The sequence below is a fragment of the Pristis pectinata genome, chromosome 21, assembly GCF_009764475.1.
Source record: "Pristis pectinata isolate sPriPec2 chromosome 21, sPriPec2.1.pri, whole genome shotgun sequence".
Lineage (NCBI taxonomy): Eukaryota > Metazoa > Chordata > Chondrichthyes > Rhinopristiformes > Pristidae > Pristis > Pristis pectinata.
Window position 1 is genome coordinate 5,608,184 of NC_067425.1, and position 25,079 is coordinate 5,633,262.

Below are 25,079 nucleotides of genomic sequence, written 5' to 3' on the forward strand. Positions count from 1 at the left end.
TGTGAGAAATCTCCTTTGGTCGTAAGTATTGATGACACCACTTTCAACCATTGACATTATACCATTAAACTGTTTTCAGATGCTGACAGACCCATTTTACATTTGTTCTGTTTTTATTGTGTATCCAAAGTTTTTAATACCATGGAGTGGATTAAACGATAACTTGTTCATGTTTAAGTTGAAATGCCCTAGTGGAACTGAGAGCCAATCTAGTCCAGGCAACCTTTGCTGTTTCCAGCCAGTGCACAGATGTAGTGGAGGTCACCTACTTCAAAACCTCAGAAGCAAGTGTAGAATGTCTCCTTCTCGACAAGGAGTTAAAGAACAATGGGTTTTGCTGAGCATTCTAAACAATACAGCCAGTTCTTTTCACAGGATAAAGGGAGATTAATAAAGACATCTCTTACAATTGACATAAAAAAAAATCATTCAAAAATACAAAGTGTCTTTGGCCTGAAACATTAACCCCATTTCTCTTTCCACAGATACTGCCAGATCTGCTGTGTTTCCAGCATTTTCTGTTTATAATTATTTACAATGACATGTATATATACCAACACCTTTAACAGAGCAAAACATCCCAAGGTGTATCACAGGCATATTGTATGGTAATTGACACAGAGTGAAGAGATATAGAACAGATGACCAGGAACTTGGTCAAAGGTAGCTTTTAAGAAGCACGTTGACAGAGAAGTGAACAGGCAAAAAGGTTTAAGAGGGTTTTCCTGAACTAAAAGGGGAGGGGTAAAGGGAGACAAGAATGGGCAGTAGGGGCAAAATTTGAGGAGCACTTTTATCTCAGAGTTGTGGGGCTGGAGGTAACAGCATTATGGGCAGGAGAGGATTTGAAAGCAAGGATGAAAATATTTAAAATAATAGGTGCTGAATGGAGAGTGCAATTTAGGAAACAGGCAGCAGAGTTTTGGAGGAGTTAAAATTTGTAGATGGTGGAAAATGGGATACTGACAAATAGGCAATTAGAATAATTGGATATGAAAATAGCAAAAGATTGGATGAGGGTTTCAGATTCTAACCATAATGAGACCGGCAAATGGCATAGACAAGCAACATTACAGACTTGGAAGTACATAATCCCTCCACATATACATAAACATAACATACTACATTGATTGTAAAACCTAATTCTGTACTTTGTTGCATAATTTAATACTAAAACTCAGAAATTTACACCAATTAAATGGTACTCATTACATTCACCTTGATGTAGCTACAGAATGTGTTTGTTTGGAAAATAACTCAGATCTCCCATCCTTATAGACTTAATGAACCTTCCACCGCCCAGTTTAATCTCCAGGAAACAGGGCTTTATGAATACAGGAGTTCAATGGGCTGAACTAAATTTCTGGATTACACCACAACCAAAAATAAACATTTAATTTCTGACTCACCAAAACTACCTGGTTTAGACCTGCGATTGAAAACACGGAAAGCTCTTCATCAGATCCAAGTTGGACTTGGCCAGTGTAGCTACTTGATGACCAAATTGTGGATCAGGAGCTCTGCTGAAGTCACTGTGAGCTCCTGATCAAAGTACATGCATCATGCAACACACATTTAATGGTGATATTACTGAGATAACTTTCTCTCCTCATGAACAATAGATTGGTCAACAAACCACAAAATGCACTTGTAACTGCACTTCAGAATAGTATTTTGCTTTATATTTGTAAATTCGACATTGTTTGTTCTAGCAGCTTATGCAAGGCTAATTGACTCAGGCAGTAAACTTGGAATTTAACCAACACCAGTTTGAATGCAATCCTCGATTCCATCAATTTGTGTCATTTTGCAGAACAGCAACTATTATCCATTGTTAGTCACTTTCCTAATGAACAAAATTTGGTCCTTTGGAAGGGGACCAGCATCATGTTAGCTTCAGATGGAGGATGTATGGGTAATAAAAGGACCTATCCCTGTGAATTTATATTTTAGTATATTTTAATGAAAAAACAAGATGCTGGAGGAACATCTAGATTCCAACATCTGCAGTCCTTTGTTTCTTCAGTATATTTTAATGTTGGATTTATAACATGAGAATAATTTAAGCTATCAATAGGACACTTTAACATCAAATCTTCGTCAGCAACAGAAAGAACACTGTATACATTAATGTAAACTTTCCAGACTGTGCTCAACATCTCTTTCCATTTCACCAATGCCCTGACTCCAACCAATTCAGTTCTTCCTATTTGACCATGAATACAAGTTAGCAGACCAAACTCTCGATTGCAATCTCACGAGCAAAACTCACTCCAGGACATTAAAAAAAGGTCCCTTCAACAAGAGAAAAAAAAACCTTACCTCAAAATATTGCTGGCAGACCCAAAGGTTGGACTGTTATTACACTCCTTGATTGGAGCATCAGAATTTCTAAACACCAGATTGGCTGATTTTGTTTTGAGATTTGTGGTGGTGGTCTCTTAGGACAGGGCTTGTTAAGTTAGGGACACTTTCTCGACAACTGACTTTCATTCATTGGCCTGGAAAAGTCTGTCATTACAACTCTTGATGATCATTAGTAAAAACAAGTTAGTTCAACCACTGAAAATTAGCAGCAGCTAACATAAGCACCAAAGTTTTCCCATCTGACCCAGGCTCCAATTAATTTCACAAACCAAAACCTCAGGTCAAACACCTTAAAGGTTCATTCAGTGGCTAAGATTTGTATTGCCGTTAAACCACTATCGGGGGCTTTTCATCATGCTCTTGGAATCAGTGACAGTCAGCATGAACTTCTCTTTGTCCTGAGATTTCATTCTCCATTATTGGAATATTACAGGAACACTAAAGATGAAAAAAAGTGATCAAAATGGGGAGACCACATTTCTGCAGCTCTGAACACCACAACAGACAAAGACACAAATTAAAGACTCAGTGCTAACAGAACCTATTTTTATGTGGTGCGATGAAGGATACCAAGAAGACCAAAGGGTGATGAGAATTTGTCACTGAAGACTCAAGTGCAGTTGAGGATTTGGATGAGGTTATGAATCATGAAGACCATTATAACCTTTAATTAAAGCCACAGGCCTTGTTTTAATAAGCAAGACCCTTTTGCAGTTTATATTGACATTATGGACATTAATGACTGCGTCACTAACCATGACTGCTGTCACAATGGCCTCAAGGGTTGCTGTCTATATTCACAACACATGAATAGAAGAGAGCACTTTAATCGGAAAACAAAGTGGGGTTTCCCTTGTAGGGAAAAAGGAAAATCAGAGGGAAAGTTTGACTGAAGCAGATTATGTTACACTTTACTTGGAAATGCATGGTCAGAGACCGTCAGGTGTACTGTGGTGGAAAGTGCCCATTGTTTGGGGTCTGATTTGAATGGAGTCCTTAATCCTCTTGGCCAGAAAATGTAGGCTCAGGTTTTGCTAACAGATTCTGTAGGCACACCTAATTAGGCGAGAAAATGATTCATGCCCATGAGAGCATTTCATTCAACCTTAATCGCTTGGGGCAGTCCACCGTTCAATCCATCCTGTCTTTCTCTGTTGAGAAAGTTGTTTTAACACAAAAAGACAAGCATTGCATAGCTACTAAGGCATCATCACTGTGGGATAGCTTTAAGGATTCCCCGCTGCACCCGGTAACTCATCAGTGGTTGGTTTTCTTTTGGGGGGAAGCAGGGTCCACGGTCCGTTACGTAGGCATAGGGGAAGCGGAGCACCCAGAGTCCATCCGGTGGCACAGGTATTTCTTGCCTCTCGGGATAAAACACAGGGCATGGTGGAGGGCCAGGCTGAACCTACAAGGTAAATAGAAATTAAATCTCATAGCTAAACACTTACACATGCAAATTTCCCAATATAGATTTTCTAAACCAATTGCAAGGTTGAAACATGTGATAAATTAACGTGGGTCAATCGGTCATTTTTGGTTTTTAGCCATTTGGTGATATTTCCCAGTGACGTGTAGCTCACTAAGGTTGTTTTGACAATGAAATCGTCAGCTTTCAGCATCACTACACCACGAAAGTGAGGGCAACTTTAGTTCACACATGCAGAGCTGAAAGTAGAAGGCCTGAAGCTGCTGTCTGCTTCACTACTCCACAGAGAAAACTGTTTTGCAGCCTCCTAGAACATAACCTTCAAAAATCAGCAATCTGATGCAAGCTTCAGGGACTTCATAAACTATTCAATCTGAACAAAAATCCTTCTAATGTCCTCCATTATAGTAGGTACATATTAGATTTTAATGGCATACAACTTCAAAATTAAACTTAACAACCTTGAACTCATGTTATATTTGTAGATTGTTATTCCATCTTAAATGTTTCAAGATAAGATAACTATTTTGAAATCTATCGTAAGATTTTTTTTTGATCTTTATGTTCCAACATCCGCCCAGTGGAGTGTGCAGAATTTAATCTGCCAATTTTATTACAAATATCATGGGATACATAGAACAGTACAGCACTGGACAGACCATTCAGCCCAGGATGTTGTGCCGATCTTGATGCTGATTTATACTAAATGTCGTCCTTCTGTTTATCATCCATATCCCTCTATTCCTTCCATATTCATGAGTCTTTCTAAAAGCCTCTTAAACGCCACCAAACTGCCTGATTCCACTACGGCCCCTGGTAACCCACTCCAGGCACTTACCACTCTGTGTAAAAACTTGCCCCTCACGTCACCTTTAAACTTTCCCCCCTTAACCTTAAAAGCATACCCTCTGGTGTTTGACATTTCTACCCTGGGGAACAGATTTGCCTCTCATAATTTTAAAGACCTCTATCAGGTCTCCCCTCAGCCTCCAATGCTCTAAGGAGAACACAAGTTTGTCCTTATAGCTTGTACCCTCTAATCCAGGCAGCATCCTGGTAAACCTCTTTTGCACCTTTTCCACAATCTCCACATCCTTCCTACAATGGGGCGCCCAGAACCGCACACAATACTTCCCAATGTGGTCTGACTAGAGTTTTATATAGCTGTAGCCTGACTTCCTCACTGTTATACTCAACACCCCTACTAATGAAGGCAAGCATTCCATACACCTTCTTCACCACCTTATCCACTTGCAGTGAACTATGGACCTCGACCCCAAGATAGCTCTGCACAGCAATGCTATTTAGGGGCCTACCATTAACTAATCCTGACTAGTTGCATCATGTTCTGGTACATCAATTTAAATGCACAGGAATTTAAGAAGCTGCAGAGAGTAGTGGACACAGCCTAATACATCAAGGGCACATCCCTCCCCACCATCGGTAGTATCTACACGAGGCATTGCCTCAAGGCGGCAACACCTATCATCAAAGATCTCCAGCATCCAGGCCATGCCATCTACTTGCAGCTATCATCGGGCAGGAGGTACAGAAGCCTGAAGTCCCACATCACTGGGTCAAAGAATAGCTACTTCTCTTCAACCAGTCGGTTCTTGAACCAACCTGCACAATCCCAATCACTACCTCAGTAATAGCAACACTATGACCACTTTGCACTACAATGGACTTGGTTTTATTTTGTTCTAATTGTGTTCTTTCTTGTAAAAATGTTTGTTTTTCTTGTGAATGCTGTTTATCTGATGCTATGTGCCTGTGATGCTGCTGCTAGTAAGTTTTTCACTGCACCTGTGCACACATGGACTTGTGCAGATGACAATAAATTCAACTTTAACTAATCGCTGTGTATTCTCCCTGCACATAGTTCTGCTTCTACATTCATCTCAACTCTGTGTTGCAATTTTTATCTGTAAAACATTTAGAATTATTGTTAAAAATCTTGTTCTTTTACTTCCTGGTTTGCCATCTGTGAAACTTCTTTATTGTGACTGGTCACTCAGCCAGCTTGATAGCATCAATGGATGTTTGCCCGTCCTTTCAACTGAAGCCTGAGGTTGGGGAGAAAGGAAATTTGCACAACCCAGGAGGTACATATCTGGATCTCTCTCCTCGTTATCAGTGGTGAGTGCACAGTTAACGTTTCCATCACGGATAAGTCAGCATCAACTGCTCCGACTCGGAAAATTTTCAGTTTAATTCCACCTTGCAAAGATTGGAACAAAATGCAGGCTGACAATTCCCAGAGGAAATGCTGCATGAGTGAAAGTGCTGCCTTTTGGATGCAAAGTTCAATCATGGTTCATGTTTTCGCTCCTAGATGGATGCAGAGGAAGTAGTCAAGGAAGCATAGAGAATTTATGTAGCAGAAGGAAGCCTAATTGGTCCATTGTGTCGATGCCAGTCAAAAAGATCAACCCAGCCTAATTCCCCCTTCCAACACCTGATTGGTAGCCTTGCAGGACACAGCCCTTCAAGTACACATCCAAGTACTTCAAAATTTTGCTAAGGGCTTGTCTCTACCACTCTCTCAGGCAGAGAGCTCCTATCCCTTTCCACCCCCTGAGTAAAATAATTTTTCCTAATCCTTCTAACAATTACTTTAAATCCAAGTCCTCTGCCCTTTTACACCTCTGCTTGGGAAGATCAGTCCTTCCTGTTTACTCCCTAGACCTCAATCAGGTTCTTCCTCTGTCTCCTCTGCTCTAAATTAAAACTGCAACCAAGTTGATCTTTTAGAACATAGAATCTCATAATTACAATATTCCAGTCCTGGCGACATTCTCGTAAACCTCCTCTGCAACCTCCCCAGTCAGACTGGACTGTAGCCACCTTCCCCAACTAAGCTCTCAACCTCCACCTCCCCCACCCTCCCTGCAGCTTTAGAAGCTTCTTTTGTCTCCTTCCCAGTTCTGACAAAGGCTCTTCTACTTGAAACATCTACTGTTTCTCTTCCCACTGATGCAGCCTGACCTGCGTTTTCAGCACCATTTGTTTTTAATTTGAGCTCTCAGCCACATTTACGGAGAACGATTTTCCCTAAACTCGCCTTTCTTCATCCCAGTCATCCACCTGCTTCTCCCAAAAGGACTCAATTCGCAAATATTTCCATAGATTCCACCACCACTCTGTTCAATCCTCTTCAGTTCCTTTTAAGTTTACCCTCAGCCCTCACTATTAAACACCTTTAGCCATCTGGTTCAAAGCAAGGACCTCCTACTAACAAGAAGATGATCTGTTTTTGATGTTGGGTGAATGATTAGCAATGAAGAGTCCCCTAACCCACTTCTGCCCCCACCAACCCCCAGCCACCATTATGGCGTGCAATCAGTAGACAAAATATCTGGGTCTGTCATTTCTTCTGACACTGAACACAAGCTCAGCACATCACAGAAACCAGCCTCCCCTCCATGGACTCCGTCTACACTTCTCGCTGCCTCGGTAAAGCAACCAACATAGTCAAAGACCCCACCCGGCCTGGGCATTCTCTCTTCTCCCCCCTCCCATCGGGCAGAAGATACAAAAACCTGAAAGCATGTACCACCAGGCTCAAGGACAGCTTCCATCCCACAGTTGTAAGACTGTTGAATGGTCCCTTGTTATGATAAGATGGACACTTAACCTCACAATCTACCTCATTATGGCCTTGCACCTTATTGTCTGCTTGCACTGCACTCTCTCTATAACTGTAACACTTTATTCTGCATTATTGTTTTCCCTTGTACTACCTCAGTGCACTGCTGTAATGAAATGATCTGTATGGCTGGCATGCAATACAAGTTTTTACACTGTAACTTGGTACATATGACAATAATAAACCAATTCCAATGTGTAGCAAATGTACCAAAAGCACAGAGCTCCTTCAATAGTAAAGAGTTATCAGATTTTGTAAGTGAGATACGGTGCTTGAATTCAAAAGCTATCCATTAAGCTATAACTGATACCTTTTGGTGGTAACACAAGTCCACTTAAGTCGGGGAAAGGACAACATCCTAAAATACTACATTTTACAGAGATAGCAATACTCTGTTGAATTACCTTGTCTTTTATTGTGAGTGCTAGATCAGCTAAGGAATAAAAATGTTACCCAGAATTAATACCACTGATAGTTTTACAGAAGGCTATGGGTTTTGGGAGTCAAATAATAAGTTAGCATTTCATAACAAACGTGGGCACGTGGACTTGGAAATTAATTCAAAGTAAAACATTAGAAACATTAAGTCCTTCGTACAGTTGCTGGGAATGAATGATTTCAATAAGACAGCTCTAATTTTGCAAGGCTTGCTGTTTAATCGAGGCCCTTGATATGATTTTAGACCACTGTTAAGCACCTTAAACATTCACGCAGAAGCAATGCTTCCAAGTCATTCTTCAGTGCCAGCAAGTGCATTTCAGTCTTACCAATACCTACACACCATTAAAAACCTTATGCTGAGCCTGCACTACCTGTAATAACAATTTTCAGTCACGCTTGAGAGTCAACTACCCCATTGCAAATTGCTATGTCAACATTTTCTGTTTAATTATGCTCTGCCAACCGTCACAATCCAGCTGCAAGCTCTGGCCACTAGGTGATTCTGCAGTGTAACTTTCTTAAGTTTCTTTGTCAACACTATTAACAGATGTACTTAAAAGTAATCAACTTACACTAGCAGCTTAACAATGCTATAAATACTACATATTTATTATTAAATTAATATATTTCTGACATGATGTTCTAAACGTCATCTCGTATATCCGCATCAGCAGATTTGTCGCGTTCTTCCTTTTCTATTATGTCACTTAACAGCTCTTTCTAGACAAAATATAGATCTCAAAGGACGCATATCTGCTACTGGATTCAGTTCACAACTAAGATGAGCACGGGAGGCAAATTTCACAAGCTCAACACTATGTCCTTTGAAATCTCAACAATAGCAATCTACTTTCATGACAATATTGCCTCTTTAATTAAAATACTAAAACTAAACCCAAGAACAACACAGTATGCAGTGACAGTCGCCCTCATCTTAGAAATCGAATGAAACTAAAACAAGCTTGTGTGGTAAATAGCTCAGGGAGCCACTTCTATAATCTAACCTCAGGCCTTAATGCAAATCATTAAGCATCATTTTAATGATTCATCAGATAATCTTAAACCTGTCATTTGAATTTTCACCTCTCCACTTTCACTATGCTGAATTTCAGTTAATACGTTGTCCAACAAGTCTGTGGGACACAAATAAAGCACATTCAGAGTTGTATTCTTACCTGTGGTGTAAGCATGATCTGTAATGGGGCATCAGGAACCACAATAAACAGCCTCATGAGCTGGGCATAGTGTGGCTTAAGTCCTCGGCCTTGGGAGGGTGAGAGGATGTACAGGGGCATGTCCGAGGAAAGGGCTTTGATGGCGGATTCCTTTGGCCCACTCCCCATTACCTTCATGATCTTCTCTGGACCCGAGCACATAAACCTGCGACCGCGCGAGTCCTCGTACTCAAAGCCAACAAATGCCCGAGCGACGTCATCCCTCCGTCTACCTCGGCCAATCACAGTGCTGGCACGTTTGGCTGGCACAGACTTGTTGGGGGCAGGCCAAGAGTTGCTGTCCATGTCCACCTCATCCTCGGACCTGGTTTTTATGACGATGTCCCATGGCATCAGATAATTTGTGCCTGGTATGAAGCCACTCTGGTCCAGACCCCTATGAAAATTGTAAGCTTTGGAAGGGCCCAGTTTGACAAAGGACCAACTGGAAAACTTAGGCAAAAGTCCCTTTGGGCAACTGGAATTTAACATTCCAGGTAGGTACTCAACCGTCGAGACCTGCCGGTCGACAATGCTGGGCCTCTTCTCTGGTTTAGTTTCACCTCCTTGGCCGTGAGCATCAGGGTTATCACCCCCTGCATGAGGATCAGGGGGAAACGTACCCAGACTGTCTGTGGACTGTCCAAGACTGAGTGCCAAACTGAGACTGGTGCTCTCGCCCTGAGTCTGGGCCTCTTTCTCTTTCATTTTCTCTCCTTCTCCCTCTTGTGGTGGGAGCGAGGATGCAGTGGAATCATTCTTGGCCGGAGCTGGATCGGGAGTGCTGGGCTGGAAGATGGGGAAATAGAAGTGCTCGAGCTTCCCGCAGCATTTTTCCTCTTGAAGCTGCAAAGGTTTATTTAAAAAAAACAAAAGTCAGGTTTGTTCACATCTAATATTCGAGTACATTCTGCTTATACTACGAGGTTTGTATTTTTTGGTTTTAAATAAGACGACAAAAAAAAACTCATAGGCCTCTCCAGAAGATCTTCAGGCCATCAATAAATACCAAATATGAAGAATTTACAGTTTCATTCATCTTGTTTTAAGAATAATGCATATGCCTTTCAAATGCCACGGAACGATCTCATCTGGCTATAGAATGCAGTGGTAAGTGGCTGGATGGTGATGAAAAAGGCCAGAAGAGCAAAATTGTGAGTGGAAACAAGACAAAAAACAAACTTGTTTGTAACTAAATGAAAGAAATTGAAGATTTTGTTGAATGAATAAAGCCTGAACTATTATGATTTTTTTTTAAACATTACATATTTCATTTAATTGTGTTTTGCTGCATCAACTTTTAGTCTCTCAAACCTATTTTTGTTTTATAAACCAAAAACATCCAATTTTGCACATTAATAAAAAAAATCAAAGAACTACTCCTAAACACAACCAAAATAAATCCAAAGAAATTCAAGACCAATAGAACTACTCTTCCCAAGAAGTAATTTACAACAGGTCTTGTTCATCCGTCACCCCCATGTTCACTGAGCTACATCTTCTAGCAACCCCTCTATTTTAAAATTCAGGAATCCAAGACTATAGTTGATTGATTTGTAACACTGAGAAAATTTACACTGCAGCTCAGCCAGTGGATTTCAAATTTAGTACAAGTCTTAAAAAATGTTCTTCTAGATGCTTGAAAGCATTTCTATAGTAAAAGATATAAATGTTAACAAATTTTGTGTGATTAGAAATCTGCAGTTAAAAATTTCCGAAGTTACAACTTTTGGGAAAACTTTGCACTTCCGTGTAATCTCACTAGACCTCAGAAGTGCCCAAGTGCTTTGTGCAGAAAAATAGCATTGCAGCAGTGCTTTCGTATTGTGAACAACTGCATCAACATGCACAAGGAGTTGGGCAGGGAATGGTGTGGGGGAGAAGAGAGGGAGGAGGCATGTGATATTGCAAGGTGTGGAGGAACAGAGAAAGCTCAGAGTATGTTTCCTTAAAGATAGCAGCACATATCAAAAGAATGATTGAAAAGGCATACAAAATGCTTTCCTTAATTAGCTGAGGCACACAATACAAGAGCAGGAAGCCTGTCCAAGAATCATGTACGACTTAGACCATGGCCTGAATCCTGCACACAGTCCTGGTCAACACATTACAGGAAAGATGTGACTGAACTTAAGTGGGTGCAGAAGAGATTTATGAAGAATTTGCCAGGACTGGAAAATTTTAGCTTTGATAAAAGATTGGAAAGGCTGGGGTTGTTCTCTTTGAAACAAAGGAATACCAAGAGACACTTAATTAAGTTGTATAAATTTATGAGGTGTCTAGACACACCAATTAGTAAGAACTCATTTCCCTTGGCTGAAGAGGCTCTTGATTTAAAGAGCAGAAGGGTTACAGGAGAAACAAGGAAAAAGAATTTTGTCCAGAAGGTGGTAGGAGTCTGGAACTCTCTGCCTGAAAGTGAGATGGAGGCAGAAACCCTCATCACATTTAAGAACTTGGATGCTTGTTTGAAGGTCCGTGAATTGCAGGGCCACAGAACAGGTGCTGGGAAGTGGAATTAGGCTGGAGAGCTCTTTCTTAACTAGCACATGTACAGATGCACACAGTTCTGTGTTATAATTTTTTTTATGATTCTGTGGAGAGCAATGAGATGAATGAACAGTTAATTTGGTTTTGATAGTATTGTCTGAGAGATAAATGCCCAATAATATGGGGAGAGCTCCTTGATCTGGAAAACTGCCAGAAAATCTTTCCCATTCATCTGAGCCAACCCAACAGCCTGAAGGGCAGAGGATCTCTTTGAAGATCAGCACCCTAGACAGAGCAGCATTCTTTCCCTGCAAGATTTTAGCCTGGACTATCTTTTCATGCCTTTGGAGTGAAGATTGAACCCACAGAATTTGACTTAGAGGCAAGAATGTGATCAACTGAGTCATGTTGATTATATGGGTTTGGGCATTACTGTGGCTCATGATAGTCACTCATCTTTCAACAAGTTCATGGTTCACGCCACCCTTCAGGAACCTGGGACATTATCTATGCAGAAACCCTTAAGTGGTGTCTTTCACACAAAAGACATTACATTACAAACTTTCCAGGTGAAAATGCAAGTCTTGCTTTTTATTCTTCTCTCCCAACATACAAATATATATACTAAACAGGCCACTCAACTCAGACAAGCAAACCAAATCTCAGAGGATCTATCCTGGGCCCAACACATTGATGCAATCATGAAGAAGGCATGCCAGTGGCTCTACTTCATTAGGAATTTGAGGAGTTGCATCACTGCCTGGTATGGAGGCTCCAATGTGCAGGATCGAAAGAGGCTGCAGAGGGTTGTAGACTCAGCCAGCTCCTTCACGGGCACAACCCTCCCTGCCATCGAAAACATCTTCAAGAGGCGGTGCCTCAAGAAGGCAGCATCCATCATTAAGGACCCTCACCATCCGGGACATGCCTTCTTCGCATTACTACCATTGGGGAGGGGGTACAGCAGCCTGAAGACACACACTCAACGTTTTAGGAACAGCTTCTTCCCCTCTGCCATCAGATTTCTGAACGGTTCATGAACACTACCTCATTATTCCTCTTCTGCACTATTTATTTTTTCTGTAACTTATAGCATTTTTTTATGTCTTGCACTGTACTGCTACTGCAAAACAACAAATTTCATGACATATGTCAGTGATAATAAACCTGATTCAATCCCAGGCACGTTAACATCCACCAAAATCTGTCCCTTTTATTTCCATAACTGGAAAGAAAGTGATGCTGTAAATGGGGAAAGAAGTTGCACTGAAATCAATAATCACAAAGATATTATCCACATTTAGCTCACTGTGTCTGCCTGAAATCCAATGAAAATCCCGTCATACCTGGTAGAAATCGTAATTCCCTGACTTGATGTCGAAGGGGTCATCACGAGGAGCTTGCCTGCGGCCACAGTTACAGGAACTGGTGGAGCGAGCACGGCTGTTGTGGTACAGTATGGGTGGATTTCTGTCAGGCTCTGGTTTCTCTCCTGCAAGGAAGGGTGGCAAACACACAGGATGCACAATAAAAGTGTCTTCCATTAGATTTTCCACTATTGCTGCAATGGGGAGGGTGGAAGGAGTATAATGCACCCAGGCTATCTATCTATCTCTCTATGTATGTATGTGTATAACACCATATCACTTGAAATTTATCTAAGCATTTTAAGCTTCGTAACAATAATATGAGCAAATGTTCAGGAAGAAACTGCAATGGGAAGTTACTGGAATGGACACGTGGTGAAATGGGAGTTGCTATCTTTGAGCAGACTATGGTTAAGGAGATAAAAACAGAAAATGCTGTTAACACTCAGCAGGTCAGATTGCATCTGTGGAAAGAGAAACAGAGTTAATGCTTCAGATCAAAGACCCCTCATCAGAACTGGAAAAGAGAAGAAAAAACAGTTAAGTAGCAGAGGAGGTGGCAGGAGGAGTAGGACGAAGGGAACATCTGTGATAGGGCGAGGCCAGCACTGATGCAAGAATGAGTTGTAAGGGTAATCTGGTCAAATGGGTTAATGTGGGCAGTTACAGGGTGATAATGCAGATAAAGAAGCATAATATGTTGGTAATAGCAGTGCTGTGGGTCATGCCTAACAGGTCAAACTGTACTAATGGAGAAAAAACTGAGCCAATATCACAGATAGATAACTTACAGCAGAAATGGCAGCTTTGGTATAGAGAGCAAGTGAGAGAGAAAAAAAACCCAAGATATCTGAAGTTGGAAAGTCCAGTATCAAGCCCGGAAGGTTGCAAGGTATCCAGATGGAAGGCGAGGTATTGTTCCCCAAGCATGCATTGCGCCTTGTTGTAATAGTGCAGGATGGCACAGACAGATAGGTCAGAGTAAGAATGGGATGAAGAATTAAAGTGGCAGGCAACAGAAAACTCAGGGACGTCCCTGCAGACTGCAAAGCAATCACCTAATCTGCGTTTGATTTTGCCAATTTAGAGGAGATCATTTTGGGAAATACAGTACACCAGACTGAAAGAAGTGCAAGTGAATCACTGCTTCACCTGGAAAGATTTTTTGGGTCTCTGGGTGGTGGGAAGGGAAGAGAAGAGAAGAAATGAAAGGACAGATGTGGCATCAACTGTGGCTGCACGGGAAAGTGCCCTTAGTTTGAGAGTGGGTGGCGAGGATGGAAGAACAGACCAGGGATCGCAGAGGGAGTGATCCCTTTGAAATGCTGAAAGGGGAGGGGAATGTGTATCTGGTGGTGAAATTTTATTGGAGCTGGCAAAAATTGCAAAAGGAGTTAAGAAGAGATTTGATAGTATTAACAATTTAAGGAAGGAGAACTGTGCCCAATGGGAGATGGGCTTGTAACCCAAGGAGACAGACTTAAAACAAATGGCAAAATTTCAGGACCCACACGAGGAATTTTTTTGTTTAAAAAGTGCAGTGAGATGTTCTGATGATCAGGAAGGGCAATGGAAGGAGATTCAGCAGTAACATTCAAAAAAGTGGAGGGAAAAGTGCTTGAGGGGAAAAAATTGCAACTCTGAGAAAAGATTGGGGGAGCGGGATGAATTGGACAGTTGCACGAAAGAATCAGGATTGGCCAGGTGACCCCTTACTGTGCCCTGTCTCCCATGTTAGTAGATGACTGGCAATTAAATTTATTGGGGAGTACTGTTTGACCAAAAGATTTCGACTAAGTTAATCGCTCCTGTGAAGTGCCTCAAGACACTTTTGCATGCCAGTAGCTTTATACAAATAAAATGTGTTGTTACCACTCTCCTGCACCATCAGAAATGGAAGATTCTGTCTTTGGGTTAACACCTTCTCTGAATGACCACCAATCCATAATGCTGGATCGTCACGAGCCCCTACAGAGAGCGAGGATTTCTCACACCAAGAGGATAAATAAGGCAAAGATAGAGGGATGGAATTAAACAACTTGTCAGCAGACAAGCACCACTATTCTCAGGCCAAGTAATCAACCTGAAACCTTAACTGTTTCTCCACAGCTATTGCTCGATCTGCTGAGCATGCCAAACACACTAGTTTTTTTTTCACAGTTCAGTCTTACAGCAGCCGCAGTGATTTGCTTTTGCGCCAACATGCGACCAGGTTTCAATTATATTTTCCATTATGCTCTGCAATTAGCTAATATGATACGTACAAGTGGTGCGTAGTGATACTCGAAGGACACCCATGCCCTCACTCAGCGTTTCTCCATGACTAAGAATAGCAACACACATGCAGAGGATCACCATCTTGACACTGGAATGCAAGTGCTGCTGCACACATCTGCCCTTCCAAACCCAGCAAGAAAGCTCATTAAAAACATATGGGAAATACCTGGCGTAAAGGATGCTGGAGAGAGTTTCTGGGATTTTCCCCTTGTGGGATGGGTGATCTCCTGTATCTCAGCCTCTCTAAAGTCCTACTTTAGGTGCCCATTCATATGGTTCTGGTGCTTCTTCTAATCTCTGTTCTGTTCATTTGTCTTCATTATCAATCCCTATGCTCAGTCTTCAGATTTAGTGATTAGATGAACCTTCAGTGCCTGCTCTTCCAGTCAACCAGAGGTCCACAAGACTTCCACGATTCTGGAATTTGGTCTCCCTTGTATGGATGATGAAATAGCAACACCTTCTACTCTATAATTAATATTGATAATAATACAGAAGTGACTTGGTATCTCCTTGCGCCATGTAAACTTTAACATTAGGAACACTATGCTTAGCTGCTTAAACTTTGCACATTACCACTACATATTGCTAATATCATGCCCAGGGAGTTGGCTGACTGGATTATTTCATTCGGTATACAATTAGCCTAAAATACAGTGTGGTCCTGAAGTTATAAATGGATTGGCCTGGGTGGCATAGCAACAGAAGGTTCCCCTTCCTGAAGAATGCTAGTCAACCTGATAGGCATTTAGGATGAACCAACAGCCCTCATTTCCTGATATGGGCCCACAAGGTAACAGAGTTATTGAATTCAATCTTCCCACTCAATTCAAAACAATATGCAATACTAGTTGAGCATGAGAACAACTTGGCAACAAACTCGGTTGCATGGCAGTAACTGTAAAACAAAGTTTAATATATTTTTCTTTGGTTTGCCCTTTTTTAATAATTTATTTTCTTTATTAAACAAAGCACAACATAGTTTTAAAGTACATTATGCATTGGCATAATCTATGTGGAATCCATCCCTCCTTTATCACAAATTGGATGTCATACTTCTGCTGATGTAGGCAGATCTTACCCAGACTACTTACAATAATTGCCACTCTGTTGCAATTACAGAGCCGTTCTGCTTTAACGGGAACATGCAAACATCAAGCACCATCTCCCGGCAGGCTGCTGACACAATGCACAGAGGGAGCAGGAAAGAGACAGATAATGAAACTGCAGGATCAAGAAATTATCTAATTAATCACGGGACAGGTGTGCGAGCAAAAACAAGAGAATTGAGAATTGGAAGATCAATGGATAGAGGATGAAGACATCAAGAAATATAAATGAAAACATTAAAACAGAAAGGAAACACATTACCAGCTTAATGTACCAGGGAAGGGCTGGGAAAGAGTAGGAAACTCTCATCCAGATCCTTCAAGATACCTGCAAGAACCTTACAAGCTTAAAATTCTACCCCTCCTCTTTCTCCTGACAATTCCATTGTTAACTTGCCAATATTTTCCTTTGGTCTCCATGACCAAGGAAAGATATAGTTGCCTTGGAATTAACGCAGTGAAGATTCATTGCTTGATCTAGACTCAGGAGAAGAGGTTGGCTACTTAGAACTGAGATGAAGAGAAACTTCACTTGGAGGGTTGTGAGTACTTGAGAGGGCACCAGATGCTCAGTTAGTGAACATGTCCAATGCTGGGATCAATAGATTGTGGAGATCAAGGGAATCCAAACTGGACACAGTCTTGAGGATCATGCATAATGGGTACAGAGGAGATGTCAGGGGTAAGTTTTTATTACTCAGAGAGTGGTGAGTGCATGGAATGGGCTGCCAGCAACGGTAGTGGAGGCAGATACGGATTAGGTTACTATTTGGTGAATGTCCCTTTAAGACATAGCACAGGTGTGTGTATGGCATGATTACGACAACAAAAGGAGATAAGGACGTGATGATGTTTTTGGAGCAGTCAGTCAGTGAGGGGGGAGGGGGGGAGGGGGGGAGGGGGGGAGGGGGGGAGGGGGGGGAGGGGGGGGAGGGGGAGGGGGAGGGGGGGAGGGGGAGGGGGAGGGGGGGAGGGGGAGGGGGAGGGGGAGGGGGGGAGGGGGAGGGGGGAGGGGGGGAGGGGGGAGGGGGAGGGGGGGGAGGGGGAGGGGGAGGGGGAGGGGGGAGGGGGGAGGGGGAGGGGGAGGGGGAGGGGGAGGGGGGAGGGGGGGAGGGGGAGGGGGGAGGGGGAGGGGGGGGGAGGGGGAGGGGGGGGAGGGGGGAGAGGGGGGAGAGGGGGAGGGGGAGGGGGGGGAGGGGGGAGGGGGAGGGGGGGGAGGGGGGAGGGGGAGGGGGGGGAGGGGGAGGGGGAGGGGGGGGAGGGGGGAGGGGGAGGGGGGGGAGGGGGAGGAGGGGGAGGGGGAGGGAGGGAGGGAGGGGGGAGGGGGGGGAGGGGGGGAGGGGGGGAGGGGGGGGAGGAGGGGGAGGGGGGGGAGGGGGAGGGGGAGGGGGGGGAGGGGGAGGGGGGAGGGGGGGAGGAGGGGGAGAGGGGGGAGGGGGAGGGGGAGGGGGGGGAGGGGGAGGGGGGGAGGGGGGGGGGAGGGGGAGGGGGAGGGGGAGGGGGGGGAGGGGGAGGGGGGAGGGGGGGAGGGGGAGGGGGAGGGGGAGGGGGAGGGGGGGGGAGGGGGAGGGGGAGGGGGAGGGGGGGGAGGGGGAGGGGGAGGGGGAGGGGGGAGGGGGAGGGGGGAGGGGGGGGAGGAGGGGGGGGAGGAGGGGGGGGAGGGGGAGGGGGGGAGGGAGGGGGGGAGGGGGGGAGGGAGGGGGGGAGGGGGGAGGGGGGGAGGGGGGGGGAGGGGGGGAGGGGGAGGGGGGGAGGGGGAGGGGGAGGGGGGGAGGGGGAGGGGGGGAGTAGGGGGAGGGGGGGGAGGGGGGGAGGGGGAGGGGGAGGGGGGGGAGGGGGAGGGGGGGGAGGGGGGGAGGGGGAGGGGGGGAGGGGGGGGAGGGGGGGAGGGGGAGGGGGGGGGGGAGGGGGGGGAGGGGGGAGGGGGGGAGGGGAGGGGGGGGAGGGGGAGGGGGGGGAGGGGGAGGGGGGGGAGGGGGGAGGGGGGGGAGGGGGGGGAGGGGGGGGAGGGGGGAGGGGGGGGGAGGGGGAGGGGGGGGGAGGGGGGGGAGGGGGAGGGGGGGGAGGGGGGGAGGGGGGGAGGGGGGGAGGGGGGGGAGGGGGGGGGAGAGGGAGACACACACACAAAGAGAGACACAGAGAGAGACCGACCCTGCCTGCTGGTCTCTGTATCGATGGATGAAAAACAATAACTGTGTCTGTCACTTTTGGAATAATCCAGTGGAGTCCATTTTATTGTTAACCTGTGGAGGGAAACAGGTATTTGTGTGGACGGCCACGTCTCGAGTGCCTTTTTGGGGTGGCAGATACTTCGGAACAAAGGAATGGAGATCATCAGTGATTGAGTTGTGGTTTGGGTTCCATCGTGGAACATTTAGATTTCGTAATTACTCTCTATATTCTCTCTACATTTTCTCTTCAGTCAATTGTGGTTTTGAAGAAGCCTTTGCTCACGTTTCACCTTACGTCTCGCTGAACTGAACTTTGAGAACCATTCCTGGACTTGGAGTTTGGGAATTTGCCGCACACACACTTTGAGTTTAGTTTTTGGGGTTAACGTTTAAGATCTAATATTTTTACTTCTAACATTCTAACATGCTTACTTTTATTTTTCTTATTATCATAAGTAGATATAAATAAAATAGTTTTTAACACTTATACATGACTCGGTGTGTTTCTTTTGTTACTGGTACATAACAGAGGTGGATAGGATAGGGTCTTTTAAGAGACTTTTGGATAGGTACATGGAGCTTAGAAAAAATAGAGGGCTATGAGTAAGCCTAGTAATTTCTAAGGTAGGGACATGTTCGGCACAACCTTATGGGCCGAAGGGCCTGTATTTTGCTGTAGGTTTTCTATGTTTCTATAATCTTATTTAATGGCAGAGCAAGCATTAGGACCCTTTCTTATGTTCTTATATTCTATTCTTCATTCGTGAGCTTCAAAATGAGTTACTGCAGATAAATGCTGATCCAAATCTCAATGAAAAAAAACAGACTTTGTTGTTTTCATTGTGATGAAGACACTCTGAACAATTTTTCTGGTGTATTTTTAAACAGATAATCCGATAAATTTGTAGAATTACTGGTTCGTCTTATACATTCTCATGAGTATAAACACTACCTGTCAAGTTAGGACGGTGCATTTGCAATTATGAGCAGTTTCCCTTAGGCTTTATTACCTCATTAGGCTTTTCCCTCCCTTCTCCAATGACTCAACCCAAACCAAGATGAAAGCCTCTTAATGAATGGCTCACCTGGTTTAGGCAGCAGATGGAATTTATGAACACAATGTTGATCCGTTAAGCTTCTCTCTTCACATAATTGGTGTCCGTTACTCCAGAACTTGTAGCAATCTTCATGCAGCTGCATGGCATACTTCTGGAAGGCTGGTCCACGGGCATGCTGACTATAAACACGTAGGGCCTGTGCCAACTGGTTCTTGTGGACAGTCGTTGTGTAATGGTGAGGCAGGTTAGACTGGTAGGCACTGTGAGCTAGAGGCAGGGCCTTTTGACAGCGGTTTTCAGAAAACTTATTGTCTGCATCCAAAAATCCTTCAAGTCCTTTCAGCTGTATCTGTATCTTGGAGGAAAGATCTCCAGAAAGAAATCCCAGCTCATCGTCCCTCCAGTTTATCATCACATCATAGAGTTTTGAGGCCACAGCTAGCCAGTTTTTATAGGCAGGAAGCTCAAAATGTGACGGCTGTGGATTCCTCCCGACGCTGTCCTCGAAACCCTTTTTAGTCAGGACCAGCTCCACGTGTTGCCACAGAAACTCCTTCAAGGTGCAGTCCACTAGCTGTCCACTGGAGCTGTTGAGGCTGCTTTCCAGTATGAAAGAGGGCTGGTGGACGTGCCTCATCATCTGATAACGCCGTGAGCCAGAAACCGGGAGGGATTCATGCTCCCTGATGGCACAGTTACTTTTCAGCTGCCCAATCAGCATGCTGATGGGATCATCCCCCTGCCCAGCCACCACATAAACAAATGCTTGGTTGGCAGGAACAGTAAACAGACAGTTAATGCTCTGGTTGGTCAGCACTCTGCTCTTCCTGAAAATCCTATAAATCTGATCCTCCAGGGCATGCTGGAGTCTCCTTTTAGGAGAGTGTTTTTTGGGTTTATCCAGATTCGAAGGGTCTAGACACTTGGGCTCGACTTTCAAAGCTCCATTCAGCTGGAAAATAAAGAGGAGCCTTGGAGGGCAGGGTCTACAATTCAATCGCCATTCCTTCCCTACTGGACAATCCTTAATGGTGCTCTTCAGGTAGGGAAGAACCTTCTGCCTGAGGCTGTCCAGGGCTCGGAAGAGACGGTCGTAAGTGATGTCGAAGGAGCAGGTGGGGTGGACCAGGAGGAGGATGTGGGAGACGGAGAAGAGGTAGAGGAGGTGGATGCAGTGGAGCTTCTCCTCTCCTTTCCAGAACTCGTGGGCTTCGGCGTGGGAGACGTCATCCGCCAAGGCCCGACAGGCCTGCAGCAGCTGGTGGTTGTCGCAGACGGCGGTGAGGAGCAGGTAGAGGACCTTGCTGTCCTGGTTGTAGTAGCACTGCAGCAAGTTGTTGCCCTGGTGATGGTCGTTAATAAGGGACGGGTACAAGGGGAAGACCGGCTTGTCGCACAGGGTGTTGACGATGGCGTACTTCTCCGCGCTCAGCTCCGACGTCTTGCCGAAGATGCCCACCACGCACATCTCCTCGTCCTTCCACGCTACCTCCTCGCCGTCTGAGGCCAACACAGCCCTCAGAGGCCGCGCCGCCGCCATCTCACTCGCCGTCCCGCCCTCCATCCCGTCCGGTGGAAGAACCACTGCGCCCACAATTGTTCCTGGCAGCGTGTCCCGCCGTTCATCTCATCCGGCCGGAAACAAACAAAACAAAACAAAACAAAAATTCTTGAATTAAACCATTGACCTTCCCATCTGCTTTAGAAATTGGCGAATGCAGATTGGAGACCCCCTCCCCGCGCCCCAAACCCACCATTTTATTTCGGTAATAATCGTGGTTCCAGGTCCCTCACGGTTCAGCACCAAACCACAAAATGCTTTCACCAACTGAAGCATGTTTAACGTGAAAAGATCTGACAGGAGACAGACCTGCCAGTATCAATCACTAGGCGTGAAAATTACTCGTAATAATGAGTTTAAAACGTCACTAGCTGACTGCAGACTTTACTCTCATAATTTCTCTAACGCTAACAGCTCTGTTAAAAGACAAATGCCAACGCTTATGGAGACAAGATTTCCTTGTGCATCTGAAGAGGATCTCGTCTCTCAACCAAAGGCATGCAGCATCACCGAACGTGATATTTGCTTCGTACCGTTCTAATAATACATTTATTTTGCTCTCGTCAATTTTCTACAGAAACAATATTCTAATCTTCCCTTTGTATTTTCACCAGCAATCTCAAAGCAAGATACTTAGTTACCACCTCCTTAAGTCAGTAGCAATCGTTTCTATTTTTTTTAAACCAAAACCCCTCACGATTTTAAACGCCTGTTATATATCCTTGTTGATGTAATAAAAAAAAGGGCACCAATCTCACTGGCAGCTTGCAGTTAACTAAATCCTCTCAACATCTTCTGCATTCTCTCCAGGTCCTGGACTATATTCCGAATGAAACCCCACTCAAATAGAATTTAATATTCCAATTACAGACTGGCCGAAACTACAGATTAAGCACGAGAAGACCTGCGCGTAACAAATGTAAAATGAGTTTGTGCCACTTTAAGAATCTAAGCATGTGACCAATTGTCCTCTGCCATGGTGTCTTAGTGTGGAAGCAGCCCGTAGCTATCTCTGCAGGGAAAATCATACTAAGTAATGCTGCGCTGTACGGTGCAAGTTCTTTTTATTACATCAGTAAAGCACCCTTGTTTATTAGTTTAAATTATTGAATGGATGAAGGAAAGATTCCTACATACTGCAAACGTCAAAATTGATATGGTCAATCACAGGTCTCATCACCAGAGCATATCATTTGTCTGCCGCATCATGGCACGATGATGGTGTGACACCCAAATATTGTAATTTAAGAGAAGTAAACGGAAACAAAATAAATTTAATTTTCAACACTGGAATTTTAGAGTAAATTTTTAAGGTTAGAAATTTCTGGACAGTTGCTAAAATAACTTGCCCAGTCTACAAACTGACAATGGTAGCTTTATTCTCATTGAGCATTTTGTTGATGTAAAGGCAACTTAATCTAAAATATACCCATAATTATTGACCTTTAAGAGAAATAGGTCCTTCCTACTTCTTGAATTAATCTCCCCTCAGCCTTCAATATTATATATGAACACACTCCAGCTTAATCAATCATTCTTTATAATTAAAATTCTCCTGGCAACATCCTCAAATTTTCTCCACCCTCTCTAGGGCTGTCAGTATCTTTCCTGTGGTGATCAAAATTGTAAACAGTACTCCGTGATTATTTAGTGTTTCATTCTATAGTAGTTGCTGTGCCATAGATTTTCTTAAATTCCTTTTGTATGTTATCTAATGATGATTAATTTTGCTATGTGCATTTGCATCCACTTTGGACCTATCCCTTCATAATTTAAAATTAGGTTTTACATGATCTGGGCTGATTTTGGATACTTTTTAAACTTATAAGGAATAAACTAGCAACAGATAGAAATTGTATTCTGCTTTATATCAAACATTAAGAACATTTCGGCACACATGTCACTAGCTAGTGGTGGGGAAGAGGTTAAAAATTAGTGAGAAAATAGGGCAGTTAAAATGTCACGTGGTTTCTGAATGATGGTTCCAGGACTTGCATATTACCATATTTATAATAGACCTCCTGATCATGAATTATTCATTTGCAAAGACTTTATACATAGTATTGTGGCTCTACTTAATTAGCATTGTGTAATTCAGTTATTTAAAAAATACATCTTCAATGATATTTTACAGAAGATTACTGATTATGAGCCCCCTTTCCAGACAAAGGAAAAGGTGGTGAGTTTGCAAGGTTAGTTTGTTTTTGCTTCTTAGCTCCTGGTGGCATCTGTTCTGCAGGCACGGAACCCTCTATGCCATTTCATTCACAGCTATTCTGTATGTGAGTGCAGACCAGAGCGTTTTTTTAAACTGGCAAAGGGTAGCCCCAAGCCGTCAGATTACAATTTATTCATAGCCTGTTTATCTGCACATTGTAAGCAGAATAATAATGCATTAATATACCAGCATATTTTTTCTAGTTACTGCAGTGATCATTTAACATCTTGAATCAAAAGCTGACAATACAGCAGAGGTCACCCAGCCAGTTACAGCTCTTAACCTTTTCAGCAGATCCCACTTGGTCAGGTCAGGGACTTGTGCATAGAGCTTTAGGATGACACACCAGGACTATGCTGTTTGAGTGCTGCATTTTGGAGGTGCCATTATGTTCAGCTGGTAAGCCAAGGTTTGCATACACACGGGTAGTCATAAACAACCTAGTGAAACAATTTCAGAGTTATCGCAGGATCCTGGTCAAAATTTATCCCTCAGTCATACCCATTGCAGACTGTGGGATCTTGGCCTGTATAAACTAGCTGCCACTTTCCTTACAACAGTGTCCATGCTTAAAGCATTTAATTGGCTGATAGTATTTTGAAAATTCTTGAGACATGCAAAAGGTGCTAAATAAGTCCAAGTCTTCCCGTTTGGCCTCATTTCCCTGGTCTTTCCCCATTCACCTTTTCACTACTTTCTAATTTGCTTTGAACATTACGAGTGAAGTTGCTTATTTCCCCAATGTTTTTCCCTATTCATCCTGTAAGGCAATCCAGGCATCTCAACACACTTTACAGCCAATCAAGTAATTTTGAAGTGCAGTAACCATTTTAATATGGTGAAGCAAACTTTTATACACTTAAACAAACCTGATTCAGTATATAGGTTGCATTTTGGTTCATCTCCAGCTCTTGAAAAAGGGTGGGCATAAAAAAGGCATAGGTTACCTTCTCTTGTGCCACAATGATTCCAGAAGGGACTATTTGGCCCTTAAAGTGCTTTGTAGAGCAATTCATTCCCCTGCAGCTATGCAGTTTCTTCCCCCTCAATTGCCTGTACAATTCCGTTTTGGAAGTTCTGACTAATTCTGTTTCCACTACCATTATAGGCATTAAGTGGCAAATCACCACCACATTCAGTGTAAAATGAAAATTCCACTCCCCGACTCCACCCTTCACATCCCCTCCTGCATTCCTTTGCCCAGCACTTTGAACTAGTGACCCCAGTCCTTGAATCATCCATAATACGGAGCAACTTCTTTACTTACCCTAAGTAAACCCATCAAGATCTTGTGTCTTCTCTGCAGCAAGGAGGAAACCCCAGTTCTCCAGTCTTAGCTTGTATCCAAAAATCACTTATTCCTGGAATCATTTTGGTAAGTCGATGTTTGTTAGGTACGAACTTTGGTTAGGGCTTGGGGCAGGACATGGATGGCCATGTTATGGTAAATCCAATAAACCTACTTCTGAATATTATATACTTACTAAATCAACTTCTTTCTGATTTAGGAACAGCTAACTATCTTGAAAGGGAAGGGATGGAAAGAATCCATTTCTTCGATTAGGTTACCCGTAGAAAAGCAACAAGGCTTGTACATTTGTGCTTCTGTCCGCATAAGTTTATGTCAGAAGATCAACAGAAATCAATTGGCATTAGTTATTGCATTTTTCTACAGTCAGGACATCAGCAGTTTCTGATTGAGAAAGGAATGACAACGTACATTTTATT

The 25,079-nt window shown here is 43.7% G+C and overlaps 1 protein-coding gene across 1 annotated transcript; it reads right to left on the reverse strand.

Moving 5' to 3' along the window:
* Positions 1 to 99: 99 nt before the first annotated feature.
* On the reverse strand, positions 100 to 21,217 carry smg8 (SMG8 nonsense mediated mRNA decay factor). Its single transcript, XM_052035351.1, has 4 exons — positions 19,600 to 21,217; positions 12,937 to 13,082; positions 9,062 to 9,946; positions 100 to 3,775 (listed from the first exon to the last, which is right to left on the reverse strand). Exons 1-4 carry the CDS (start codon positions 21,134 to 21,136, stop codon positions 3,578 to 3,580), a joined length of 2,766 nt encoding a protein of 921 aa, XP_051891311.1. The 5' UTR covers positions 21,137 to 21,217; the 3' UTR covers positions 100 to 3,577.
* Between the last annotated feature and the right edge of the window lie 3,862 nt (positions 21,218 to 25,079).